Below are 14,100 nucleotides of genomic sequence, written 5' to 3' on the forward strand. Positions count from 1 at the left end.
TGTTCAGTACGGCTGCTGAACTGCAGCTGAGGAGTAAAGAGAAGGGTAATGTTTTCAATAAAAAAAAAACCCTTATTTCACCATCATGTTTAAGTAGTGCTTGTTGCAAGTGATAGAAACATCACATTCACTAGAATTCAGACACACTTGAATTTTTTCCACATCTGCAAAAGCCTCATTGTTTGTGTGTGTTCGAGAAAGAGGGAGGAAGAGGGGGGAGTGTATGCCGAAGCAGAAGGCGACTGAAATACTGCCTGTAAGAAATGTAAGGGATGTATTGCACTGAAGACCTGCACCTGTCAGTCTTACTGTTACCACATCAGAACAACAAACGAAGGCAGTCTGAGCCAAACTGACATCTGCTGTGGAAATTCAATCAAAACTCTAGTTAGAGAATATAATGACTTGCCTGTGGTCACAAAACAATGTTTAATCAATCTATAATCTCTCTTCGTCATTTACGACTGTCTTCTCTTTTTAGGCTAGATTAAAAGAGCTGGGGCTCAAGCTGGATGATAACTGGTGGAAGGATGCACTGCTCAGGATCTACTCCACTTGTGCATGCACTTGGATGAGTTTTCTACAGTTTACAGCGGTTTACAGCAGTGGATCCCAACTGATGGGTCATGGTCCAAAAGTGGGTTATGGGTCCATTCTGAATGGACCACAAGTAACTTTTAAACATGTAAAGTTTGTAAAAAAAAGACACTTTTTTTGGAAGTACAGACTTTGTTAAGGGACTCACTGATTATGCCATCCTTTTTTTCCCAGTATGACAATGATTTTATCGCCCTGTTCTTGGTATTATTCGGCCCATTAGCATTGGCGTGTGCTTTTGCAGCATCACTGGCCTCAAAGCAATTACATGTAAGTTTTTGGTTGTAGTGCTATTAATACACTGAGTCAAGTAATTGTACTTTATTCTTACAGTATGCTTTATTTCATTGTGTTCTAAGTGCAGGTACTGTTTACGTGTTGTGAAATAAAATGAGATGTGTGGTCATTTATCTTAGGTGTGGATCCTGAACTAATGACTGAGGAGAAATGTGGACCTTGAGACTGGACCAGTTGGGGTTTACAGGATCAACTATACTAGGACCAAGAGATTGTTTCCCATGAACTATATCAGGTGCACTCTCTCCCCAGCCTACACACACACACACACACACACACGCGCACACACACACACACACACACACACACACACACACACACACACACACACACACACACACACACACACACCTCTATGAGGTTCTTCAGATTTTTCTACTGCAATGTCTCCCAATTACTTTGGTGTATCTCCGCTGTAAGGTAGATTAGCTAAATACCAAACTGACCTTGCTGCGTTCAGTCCCCTCATAGCCAGTATTTTGTTACAGTGGAAGAGCCCTAACCCTCCTGGCAAAAAATCAAGCACACATTAAGAGGATCTGTGAAAAGATTCCACAGAATTTGGGATCCCTCTCTCTCCTATCCTAACTGTCTAATTTCAATAGACATTTAATCTGATCAGTAGCTGTCTTCATCCCCTCATCCCCTTCCTTTCCTATTTTTTATCTTCTCTTCTTTCTGTTACTATAAATATGTTATGTGCCTACTAGGACATGTCGGGTGTGTGTGGGTGGGAGGGTGATTCCAAGGTAATGTGTGTGTAATGTGTTTGTGTCTATGTTTGTTTATGGGTTGAAAAAAATTAACATATTAGAAAACTTCTGTTTTGCAATTAGTAATCCATACTGTCTGAAACAGCGGTACTCAATTTACTGCACGAGGGCCAAATCTGGCCCCCAATAGGGTGCCGGGTTAACCCCAAACGTTTTCTAATTCACAATAAATTAAATAGATTCACACTGGGAATTGTGTTTGTGCACATTTAGTATACATAAACTGCCAGAGTGCTTAAATGGCATCAAAATAGAGGTTGTTTGCCACGCATCCCCCAACAGAGGTCTGACCTAAGCTCCTAATGTCCTACAATCCTAGAAATGTCCTGAAACCCTAAAAAAATTACCTGAAATCCTAGAAATTTCCTAAAATTCTAGAAATGTCCAACAATGCTAAAAATGTCTTAAAATTGGATAAACATCCTAAAGTCCTAGAAACATCTCTCTGGCCTCCTATCATAATGCAAATCATGCAAAAGTGGCCCCAAAGCAAATTGAGTATCCGTGGTTTATAGCATGCTTTGAAATCTGTTTAATAAATATAGATGTTTTTTTTCCTTAAAAAAGGAAATGCCTCGACAACAAAAAATGTACTTCAAAGATTTAATGCAAAATATTGTTATTCCTTTCACAGATATACTTCTGAACAGGTTAAAAAAATATTTTCAGGCACATCAGCAGTTTACAAAACGAGCTTAATTCATCAGAGTTCATTGACACATTTAGCTTATAAATATCAAATATAATATCACAGATATTATTTGAGAGTTTGTGACCATGTTTCAAGGTTTATATAAAAACTGTTTGGATAATTCATGAAAACTGTGTGTTTGAAGTTCACTTTTTCTTTCCCCGTCCCTTTCCTCTCATGCTTCCGCTCCCTCTTGTGTTCTTCGCTCCACGACCTCGTCTGCTGCCCTCGAACACAGATCGGGCTGTAACCATAGCGACATCCATACCATCATCGCTGTCCTCACCAGAGCTGCTGCTGCTCCTCTTCGCCCTCTGAGGTACAGTTTGAGTGGACGGAGGGACGGCCTTTACTGAGGGAGATTCCCGGCTGCTCACATCCTTCAGAGATGTAAGAGGAGGCTCAGCGATCACCTCCGACCCCAGAAACCCTCCTCCTACCACACGCCTCTCCTCCGTTCTCTCTCCTCCTTTCTTCGGACTCTTGTTCGCTGCTTTGCCTTTCTTAGGGGATGGCATTTCCTCCTCACTGTCCTCCTCTTCCTCCTCTCCTCCTTCTCTCTCCTTTCTCTTCATGCAGGTGACGGCTCTGCGGAGTCGCTGGCTGCGGATCGTCTGCTTGTCCTGCTGCTCCATGCGGAAGAACGAGTCGATTCGCAGCTGAGTCTAAACCAAAACGGTAAGATGATGTAAGTGTTTCAAACTTACACAATCAAACTGGAGACATTCAAGAGAGTGTGACTAAAAACAAGACACAGGGATGCTCTTCAAAGAAAATACTTGTAAGATAGTCAAGATAAAATAAAATAGAAATCACACCTCAGCCACACCACCTCTTCTGATAAATAAAGTAAAGTCCCTCCTTTGTGATCTTATGTGGCTGTTCATTTTCTGAAATTTGTGGATGCATTTATTTACTTAAATATTCATTTCTATGTTTTACTATTAGTTTTGTTAATTAGTTAGACTTTCCCCATATTATTTCCTCTGCAATTAATTGTAAAAGTATGCCTTGGGGAGCATGTACTGCTGGTTACCTGCTGGGTGTTGAGCTGCTTGATCACAGGCTGAAGAGTCTCCTCCGTCCTCCGACTGCTCCACCCAAAACGATTCAGACAAAATGTAAAAGGCTGGTTAAGGAAACTTTACACATTAATAAAAACAAACACACACACAGAAACAAGGTTCCCATACTTTTTCATGGACAATATTTCAAAACTTTTCCATGACTTTTCAAGAATCCTTTAAAATAAAAAAGATTTTCTCGCCCCACTTGCCGGGCGTTATTCCAATATATCGGATTCAAACTAGCTGGCAGACATTCAGACAGAAATGTAACATGGAGAGAAAATGTAGAAACATAAGTGATGGTAAACCAAACATTGTCAAAAATACAAAAACAGTCCACAGTAGATGAGAGCATTATCTAGTGTGCAGACTCTATTTTTGTATCTATTTTTGTTCTGCCTAACACCAAGTGTTAAACTGCTTTTGGATGTGAATGCTGCTTTTTTTCCAAACCAAACGTTGTCACACATCAACACATCAGCGCTACTTTACGTCAACAGCTACAGGAGATAAATTAGCGGTTCCGTTATCTTACTTGGACGGTTATCCACGGAAGATTACAAACAACAAAAGTTCCATGACGTTTCTAAAACTTTGAACAATTTTCACTAATTCCACAACTTTTTCAGGTTTTCCAGGACCATGGGAACCCTGGAGAAAGGATATTCTTTGATCATGTCGAGTTGCGGGCGCCCCCAGCTGAAGAAGCTGTCTGACTGGTCCACAGCAGGATTCAGGTAAGCCTCAGCCACAGCAGGGTTCGGGAACCCAGGATGCAGTTTCAGGTCCCTCAATTTCTTCTTAACCTTTGTGTCGCGAGGATCAGCCACCAGCCGCTTTTTCTGCTGAGCCTCTGCCCACCATTCACTGGAAGACAGAAACAATAACCAGGCTAATCATGGTTAAAAAATGCAATATCTTACTAAAACTAGTAATTGAATAGAATCATGCGTAGAATACTTTTATAATAAATGTTTAAGCCCAAGCAGTACGGTGTATTTTTTTAAAAAACTAAGGAAACAAACAAGATATTGTATTAAATAAGGATTTTTTTTGTCCAGGACAGTTACAATTTAATACTGGATCATGCATAATTTGAGTTGACATTCATTCAGTTCAGCTGTGAGTTTATTGTTAGTATTATATTAGGTGCTATTTTCTATGGTTTTTCCCAGAGAGCTTCATCGAGGTGTCAGAAGAATTTAAAGAGGATGCAGATGATTCACTGACAGAAGAAAAAAATCTCCAGATGATATGTGATGAAGAGAAAGAAGAGATGTAAGTTTATTTTAATCATTTTTCCTGAAGTTCACGGTGAAAATAAAGAAAGACTTAATGGATTAAGCATGACAGGAGAGAAGTTTTACAAATTTATGAAAAAGAGAAAAAAGGTGCTAGCAACTACAAGCTGCAGGACGAACGAAAATCCACCAACTTTTGAATCTCCTGGACTACAGAAGCAAAACACTGAAGCACACCTGAACTGTGTGAGCGACTCCAAGCCCGGCCCTGGGAACTCGTTCAGTATCTCCATGCCAGTGACATATCCCACCCCCGGCACGCCCTCTGTGTAGTCACTTCCGAGCAAGTAAGCCAGGTTTATCAGTTTAGTCCTGTCCAGACCTGAGACAGAGAGAGAGGAGAAATTTTAAAAAGTGGGGGGAGAAGTGTTGCCTTATGCGCTCCGCCTTCGCTGACAGCCCATCAAAACACGACCACGTGTCTCTGATATGTGCAACATAAGCTCATCGGATTAGCGCAGTAATGTGTTAACCTCACACAATTTCAACACCTTACCTTTTAATTTCAGCAGGCCACAAAACAGCCCAACAACATCTCCTGCTGTTGTACTTTCACGAAAGTCAGAATGCAACTAAATTATATGAGCACCTTCAAAAACATATACAAAAATCGGGGTATCTGCAGGTTTCAAAGGAAAAACATCCAATGAAATAGCAACATAAATTTAATCAGTGTCCATTGTTTGGTTTGTTTCTCCATCAAACTGGACATTGACATGTTACCTAATTTGACTGAAAGTTGGCTGGATTGGCCCTAAAACTAAGATCTAAGCAATTTTTATGCACTTAAAAATAGAAGAGTTAAGTGGGAAAATGTAGACTTAATAGGAAGAGAAAATGGCAAATTATATCTAAAAATATAAAAAAATATTTCTTTGTGAATGTATTTGGCATCTTGAATCTACAAGTAAAATACATTTTTGCTGTTATTAACCTTTAGACTCCAAAATAAAGCTAAAACAAAGTCAACTTTAAAAAAAAAAGAAATGGGCACAATAAAATGAAATATTAAGGATAAATACTTAAAAAGGACCAAACATTAAACAGATGACGGGGAGCACTGACCCAGCTGGTTCTGTAGGTCACTGTACTGGTAGTGCTCTACATATTTGTTCTGGCTGAAGAAGTTCTTGTAGACGTGGCGCCCTCCAAACAGCCACACGTCTGAGTCATCCGTTATGGTCCCGTTTGTGTGGTCGGCGCGGTCGAGAGCTGCACACTGAGCCTCAGCCTCCATCGGTGCCACCAGGTACGGCACGCCAAACAGCCGCAGCAGCTCCTGGTATCAAAGAATAGACATGTCAGTGCATACACACACACACACAAAGAGTCTGAAGTAACACTGACAGCGTGGCTCTGAAATTGTTTAGCAGAGTTGCAAAGAAATGTATACCCCAAGTTAACCTCCTGCCCTCTCTGGATTATTCGGTTTGGTTACTATCAGGCTATTAAATGGCCATTACCAGTGGTTTTAGGCATCTGAGATATGCATATGAAATGGTCGCTTAGGTTTATTAATAGGAGGCGACCTCTCGTGGCTGTAATAATTAGAACAGAGCAAAGGAGCACATAGGAGAGAGGTGACGGACTGGCCAATCAAATGCAGGACTTTAGCCTAGGAGAGCAGCGTTTGTGTCCCGTGTGAAACCAAAAGTCAGCGTTGAATAATTTTAACTGATTAATTTTACCGAAGTACCATGATATGACATTTTCCAAATTTGCTTTTCACCCAAACCTAACGAGGCTCCGACCGTTCAACAACGTGGGATATGCAGACTGCCAAATAGGCTGATAACGACCTTTTGCAGGCCCTTTCGAACTTATATCTATAAGGCTAAAAAACATAAAACTGCCATGTAACGGACTAATAACATCCGCATTGCAGCTCTAGGTCTTCATTAGGGTTCAGCTAAGTAATCGTATGAAACGAGCAGCTGATACAGATACAAGTAAGCGCATCATCCCAGTAAAATGTGTAAAAAAAAAAAAAAAAAAAGTCAGCATTTGGGTAGGTCTGCTTAATCTATTACACTTGTGATAAAAACAGTCTGGAGGTAGATTTGTAAATTTTTCTGTAAACTGTTTTCTAATAAATGAGGAATATAGTAACTTCAAATCAACCTGTGATAATATCAGGTTAAAAATAAAAATAAAAATAACAGCACTGGGTTAAGTCCTACGCATTTCCAGTTTAAGCCACACCCATTCCCAGTACAAATACGTATAGAGAAAACTTAGTTGGTTGAACAGATAAAAGATACAGATAATGGCGTACTTGCTCATCCCTTGCCGTCATATCTCATGCATAAATATTTACATTTTTATTCTATTTTCCCAATCATGATTCTTTGATAAAAGCTGCGATTGATTGTGCTTTATGTGATTTGAAGTGTCTTTAGTTCACCTGGCTCTCCAGCTGCATCTGTCCAGTGACTGTGTTCGCCATCCGCTCCTGCTGCTGCTTCAGCTCCCTCAGGCTGCTCTGCTCCACCTGCAGGGAGCTCTCCAGAGCCTCCAGCTCCTCCTGCAGCACAGCACACACAGCCACTGCATCAGTCCCGTCCCACACACAATAACCTGCTGAACTCACCAGCCTAAAGCACAGCGGTTTGGTTCAAACACGTCATTTGTGGGGTTTTTTAAAAGTTATTAGCATTAAATCTTGTATTTCTAACACTGACAGGAATGCGTACCATATCAAAGTGTTCCCATTCACTGATCGCTGGAGTCGAGCTGGATTCTGTCTGTGTTCCCTCCTTTGACTCTTTCTCTCCAGTCTGTGTCTTTTTGTTGTCTTCCTCCTCTGATTTGGAAGCAGCAGGTGGAGCTTCTGTCAAACCTTCACCTGGTTTTTCTTCCTGCTCAGTCTCTTCTTTACGGACCTCATCTGGAGATCCTTTCTCTTCTGTCGCTACAAGTGAATCATCTTCATCCTCTTCTTTAAGTTCTTCCTCTGACACCTCGATGAAGCTCTCTGGGAAAATCATACAAAAGTAGCATTTATTATCTGCTAGTTTCAGAAAGTAGCAGTGCGATCCTACCCGACGATTACTGTACCTTCTGACTCGCTCTCCTCACTGCCCTCCGACTTCACATCATCTCTACTTGTCTCCTCTAGAGCTCCAGTCGCCTGGTTATGAATTTCAGTCTCTGCAGATTTTCCACGTAGCTGAGCAGCGAGATTAGTGGATAATGTGTTTCGGATGGAAGCAGGGGCCTCCTGTGAGTTTGTGATCGCTCCATGCTCTGATTCTCTTCCCCTCAGCTCTTCCTGTTTCTCCGTCAGTCCTTCACTGCCTGTCCTCTCATCCTCCGTCAGCTGTCCTCTCTTTCTCTCCTCCTCTGACCTTATCTCTGTCTCATGAGGTTTTTGAATTGCAGCAAAGCGAAGTGCTTTATTTCTCTGACCGATCACGTCCTCCAGCTCATCTTCAGAACTACTTGCAAACAAACTGTCTTTTACATGAAAACTTTGACCTGTTTGGTTTCTCTTAAAATCAGAGTTTTCACGAGGCAAAGAATTCACATGAACATGATCTGTCTCTTCCTCTGAGCTGCTGATGACCACTTGTGGAACAGGATGGCGAATATCTGCCTGCGGTTTGGTGGGCGACCTGCTGATTAGAGATATGTGTTCAGCAGCGCCGTCTTCCTCTTCAGCTAGAGCTCGCTGGATTGCCAGCAGAGTGCGAGGGGACACACTGCCGTCCGTCTTATCCTGGTCCACCTTCTCCTCGTCTGAGCTGTCATTCATCGCAGCCTGGATCGCCTTGAGTGTCCGAGGCGAGGGTGGTGATGCGTCTTGCAGAGACGGTTTTGAGACAGAGGGTTTGGAGACTTTTGAGGAGGGACTTTGCACTTCTGACTCTTCGTCACAAGGACGCCACAGGGGCTCGGGTCTGTCCGCTGCTCGTCTTCTGCAGCCTGTCAGGGAGCTGCCGGACCAGGGAGCAGCTGCAGGTTGGCTGTCTGGGGCGGTCTCGCTCTTTTTGGAGCCTTTGTGGGAAAAGCGGAGCAATTTTTTTTCTTTGTTAAGAACTTCATTAGTACAGACAAAGAAGTCAAGTCTTATCCAACAAATGACTTCTGTCTCAAGCTGAATAAGATCACAACTACATCACAAACAATGATTTAAAAACATACAAAAATAAAATACAAACAGAAATTAGTGCTATATCAAATAAACTTGAACATATTCGGAAGTGAAAACAAAATAAAGGAAAATGTCTGCATTTTCAAACCTGGGCCCTGTTTTCCCATGTTTATGTGTCTAAGAGATGATGATGTCAACAATTTTTGAAATTGTTCCACATTTAAATGAAGACAGGTTCACATTTTTAGATCCAAATGATGCGGTCTATGTTACCAAAGACACTCAGTTACAGGCCCATTCCAAAAAGCATGTAACTTTTACTTTACCACAACCGCTTTCTAAAGCACATCATAATCTTAACATTCAAGGCAACCATAGATTTAAATATGGCATCAAAATTTTCTTGCAAAGATTTAAAGTTGGATGGACAGTAATCTGTCAAACCGATGTGATTTATGTGCTGTATTTTTTGAATCAAAGTGACACGGTGTGATAATGCAGTTACGAGCAGTAACTATTTTGGAAACTCTTTGATTTTGATTGATAATCAGCTGGAATTGTCCAACTGATAATTGACACTTTTCCTGTAAAATGCTGACAAACTGTCCTTTGACTGTACAAACAACCCATTACAGCTGTCCTCACCTTTGATAAGGATGTAGTGGGAATAGTCTTCTGAAACCAGTCGCTGTGACTCCACGCTGTGACTTTGCTGCTCCCCGTCCTCCTGGTAGAGCTGAGGAGCGCCGCCGGCACTCCGCTGGCTCATCTCTTTCTCCACACCCTCCAGACGCTGATTCAGCTGGTTCCTCTGCAGAAGCCCCGCCAGCTGGTACTGCGAAAAGTCTCCTGACCGCTAAGAGAAATTACAGAGGAGTCCGTGTGAGAGAGCAGAAGATGGGTCAGTGTGTGTGAGTGTAAGTGAGTGTGAGTGTAAGTGAGTGTGAATAGCACCTCTGGGGGTTTGTGGTACATGGTCCGACGTCTTTTTGAGAACTCTTTCATGTCTTTGAGTATCTCGTGTTTCATTTCAGGAGGCAGGCTGGCAAACTCCTCAGAGTTGATGTCCACAGAGTTGGGGTCTTCATACGCTTCTCCCTGAGACACAGTGAGCAGCGTGGCTTCAAATGTCAGGCATCAAACACGACATTCATGACGAAAAAGGCTTTGGGTTAACTCATCCAACCAACCAACAAACTGTAAGAACATAGCAATAACGTCATGATTTTTCTGATATAAGTTACTTTCAGATGATACTGACACATAAGAGTTTAATGAAACAATCAAGAGATATTATGGGAAATTTGAGCTCTTTAATTTCAGTCAGCAAAAACACTTCATTGTAACACAGCCAGGATCAGACCAGAGCCTAACAACAACCTAACCATATTCAAATCTTATAAAAACCAAAAGACCAGATATATCAGCGCCTGCCATCAATATTCACTTAAACAAAAGCTATTCCAGGCTTTATCCTTTGGTGGCGGTGATCTGAAATGTGATGCTCTTGAGCGTGATAATTTTACCTGATACATGTAATAACCATCATCCGTCTCCTCCATCTCTTTCTCCTCCTGCTCCTCCTCTGAACTGCAACAACGAAACACATTCAGATTACAGTACCTCTATTATAGGTGATATGACTGTAAAAATAAAACATTTTGCTGATTGTCATGGATTAACCTGACTCTCCTGGCTTACGCATGTGAAGATGAGCTTTCCGTCCTCCGTGTTTGGCAAACAATCGAGGTAAAACTCTGGAGTGTACTGCAGATATTCTGACTGCATTACTCACAATTACTTACAATATCTGTATTAAACTATAATACTCTGTACCTCTAAGGAAAAAAGTCCTTTGCACACATTATAGGATTTATTTGTATTTTAAATTAACAACTTGCACACACCAGAAAAAGTGACTGAACACTCGCTTCCAGGCATGTAATGGGTTCGTTAAGAGAGTCCAACAGCCACATTTCAGTTGATTTTCTTGCCTGTTGTTTCATCTGTGCAGCTAAATGTCTTTGTGAATCTGTTTTTTTTGTAAAGTTTCAGTACTTTCAATACAATTGAATGTAAAATTAACGTAGATTGTATCATTTTTATCACCTGGAATCGAAAAAGCATCATATTTTCGACAGTCTTTCTTTATTCGCAGTGACTCGTGATGTCTGACCTGCTTTTGTCTTTGTCCTCTGCAGCTGGCAGGGCCGGCAGGACATACATGTCGTCCACCTCATCTCTCCTCACGGTGGAGAGGCTGGGTAGAGGATCTTTACTGTGGCAGGAGAAAAAAGGATACTTCAGACTCCATGTGAGTGAACAGCTCATCTTGTAGTTTTTCTTGATGATTTATTTAGACAGCAAGAGAGAGAGAAGAGAAGCATTGGGGTGTTTTTCTTTTCAATCCGTCCACCTGTAAACTTTCACTGCCGCTTACCTGCGGTCTCCAAGAGCAGCTTTGATAGCTTGTCTCTTCAGGAAAGTCTTGAGGAGTTTCTCATTGGTCTGTTTGGACTCCTGATTCAGCTCCTCTTTCCTCTGCCTCCTCAGAGCCTGCAGGAGAGAGCCACAGCAAAGTTACATGAGAGAACAGGTGGGAATCACGCAGAAATATCCAAAATCATTGCACAGACGGCTTATTCTGTTCTTACGGAGGCACAGAACGTTTTATTTTGTTATAACTTTGTTTGGAAAAGGTTACATTCAGTGGTCAATATAATAATTCTCAAATTAAAATAATGAGACAAGGAGGTACAAACTAGACAGGCTAAAATAAAATAAAATAAAATAAAATAGACACAAGTATGACCAAATAGAGGGGTTTACCTCCTTAGTTATGTAATAAAGCTGCAAGATTTGCCTAAACTATTAGTTTTGGTTAATGTTTTATTACATATGATATGTATCTATATCTGATTTTCTAACAGTGGTATATAAGGGCAATTTCTTTACAAATTTTATTTATGAATGTAATCTTTAGCTAAAATAATGGGCAAATATACTGTTCATTTTTGGATTTCTTTTTTAAATATAAATGACAAATCGGGTTCTTCGAGTGGTGCTATTCAGAATTAATGAATTTATATTTTAATTTTTTTTGTTGGGGGGCGGTGTCAAAAATGGATATTCCATCCACAGTAATGCTGTAACTGGCTATAGTGATATCGTCCTGTATGTTTGAGCTGCAGTGTGATAAGAATGTAATGACAGTTGGAGGTGCATTCACTACAGTGTTATGCTTGTGTTGGGAGACAGGAAATACTCTGTCACCGTCACTGCTTCACAGGCTGAATATTGTTGTCAAACCAGACTTATTTCTATATGTAATATTGGCATTGCTCCAAGGACTGATCGTACCAGAGTCTGTCTCTTCAGCAGCGGGGCGTCTCCATCAAACACAAACACTGGCCTGATGCGGAAGAAGAGCAGCTTGCAGATGCGGTGGAAGAGAGTGAGGAGGTGGGCGTTCTGGACACTGTTACCGTCCCGGTCCCTGACCCCCTTCACTGCCTGGTTCAGCCATATACTGATGTCTGGGGGTTCCTGGTTAAGGTTAATGTTTTAGCTTCACAGAGGAGAGTCAGCAGCATCAACACATCTGACAAAGACATGAAAGAAGGTATGGAAGCATATACTGATCACAACTAAAATGAAAAAGCAAATGTGAAAATTAAAGTGGCACTGTTATTTCTCCATACTCAAGAACATTGATTTGGGTTCAATTTTAGAGTAACTTTAATGGATAAACCAGCTAGAGTGACCATCACAAGCTGGTATGACCAAATAAACCATCAAAAACTATTTAAAAACATACCTCAAACTGGTCAAAAGAGCTGGTCGACCGGTTTCACCATATTTAACAAGTCCAGCTTGTTTTTTCAGCAATTTGCTTTTTAATTTTCATCCTCATGAATGCACATTCTTTCACATAATTAAAATGAAAAGGACACAAAGGACACAGTTACATCAAAACATCTGACAGAGACAGAAAGAAAAGAGGGTGAGTCTGTTCAAACAATGACAGACAGACAGATAGATGAATAGATAGATGTATAAATCACAGGTCAGGATACCGACAGCGAGGATCTTCCCCTCCAGGGTCTCGGGGTTGATGGGTCGTCCTGTGCTCTCCAGCAGCCTCCACAGTCCGTGAACTCCCATAACTGCATCTGTGAATATCACAGTCTAACACAAAATTAACAGCGATTAAATGATCGGAACATTTTCCGCGTTACTGAGGTGGAAAAAAGAAGAAAGCAGCGGCACTTTGCAACCACCGCTTGTTTGTCACACTATTTTTGTCCGTAGAGCAATAACTTGCTACGCACGAAGGTTCCGCGTTATTACGTCGGGTCATATTTAGCCGTTACACACCGGCTTCGGGCAGCACCCATTTTCTGATCTCTGATCAGTTTTATGGTAAATTTCTATATAAGAATTTCAGTGAAACAACACAGTAACCGATCACGGGTCAGTGTTGTGAGGAGGGGACGGGACGGAAAGTTTACTGACTTTGGTAATATTTCCTGAACTTCGCCTGACAGGATTTTTGTTTTTCGCTGCTTCGAAAAAAATGTGTCACGTTGTCAGAAATAATGAGGGTAATGTTAGGATAATAACAAAGTATTTATCTTTGCACAGTGCCAAACATTAAAATACAGTGGTGGAAGAAGTATTGAAATCCTCTACTTAAGTTAAAGTACGAAGATCACCCTGTTAAGTAAAAAGCTCTGTGTTGGAAACAGCATTTGGGTAAAAGTAATCAGAAAAGTTAATCGGCTACTTAAAGCAGAAAATGTAAATCTCATCATTTACTGGGAAACACAATAAGATTATTAAAATAGGAACATTTTCTGTTAAATTCCATCTTTATAGCGGACACTGTTTTGTTTTATTTATTTATCTGTCTATTTATCTGCCTATTTATTTATTTATTTATATTTTTCTTAATTTCCTCTACATTTTATTTGTAATGAAATTGAATTTATTTTTTAATAATCAAGTGATCTTTTTTTCCGTTTATTGCTGACCCCGTCGTTTACTGCTTGTATCGAACTATTGCATATTATTGTATTATTTGTAATTTATTGTATTATTATTTGGTTGTTTTGTTTTTTTTTTTAACCTATTTTCTGTTTTTAATAGTGCTAATAAATAAAGTTAAAAAAAGATGAAGATTCTTATACAACATTTATTTTGAAAATGTTGCATGTATATATTTTATGTTGATTTTTTAACATGTTTTTTGAAGAATTTGCAAAAAAAAAAGAAAAAAAGA

General features: G+C 40.5%; 1 protein-coding gene across 1 annotated transcript; it reads right to left on the reverse strand.

The window, feature by feature from the left end:
• Positions 1–2,256: 2,256 nt before the first annotated feature.
• On the reverse strand, positions 2,257–13,107 carry ercc5 (excision repair cross-complementation group 5). The gene is made up of 15 exons (XM_088076002.1): positions 12,896–13,107; positions 12,180–12,355; positions 11,260–11,375; positions 10,996–11,097; positions 10,346–10,409; positions 9,774–9,917; positions 9,465–9,675; positions 7,784–8,722; positions 7,420–7,700; positions 7,131–7,250; positions 5,792–6,005; positions 4,904–5,048; positions 4,090–4,292; positions 3,395–3,477; positions 2,257–3,023 (listed from the first exon to the last, which is right to left on the reverse strand). Exons 1-15 carry the CDS (start codon positions 12,981–12,983, stop codon positions 2,505–2,507), a joined length of 3,405 nt encoding a protein of 1,134 aa, XP_087932128.1. The 5' UTR covers positions 12,984–13,107; the 3' UTR covers positions 2,257–2,504.
• Positions 13,108–14,100: the final 993 nt, after the last annotated feature.

This window comes from Plectropomus leopardus, chromosome 1 (assembly GCF_026936395.1).
Source record: "Plectropomus leopardus strain MGB_pleo_1.0 chromosome 1, ASM2693639v1, whole genome shotgun sequence".
Taxonomy (NCBI): Eukaryota; Metazoa; Chordata; class Actinopteri; order Perciformes; family Serranidae; genus Plectropomus; species Plectropomus leopardus.

Excerpts from the sequence above, each read along its gene's own strand:
- ercc5 (XM_088076002.1), bottom strand. The coding sequence starts at position 12,983 with ATGGGAGTTCACGGACTGTGGAGGCTGCTGGAGAGCACAGGACGACCC. Across the intron at positions 7,251-7,419 it reads AATGGGAACACTTTGATATG|GAGGAGCTGGAGGCTCTGGA; the intron begins GTACGCATTCCT and ends GCTGTGCTGCAG. Across the intron at positions 3,024-3,394 it reads AGCAGCTCAACACCCAGCAG|ACTCAGCTGCGAATCGACTC; the intron begins GTAACCAGCAGT and ends GTTTTGGTTTAG.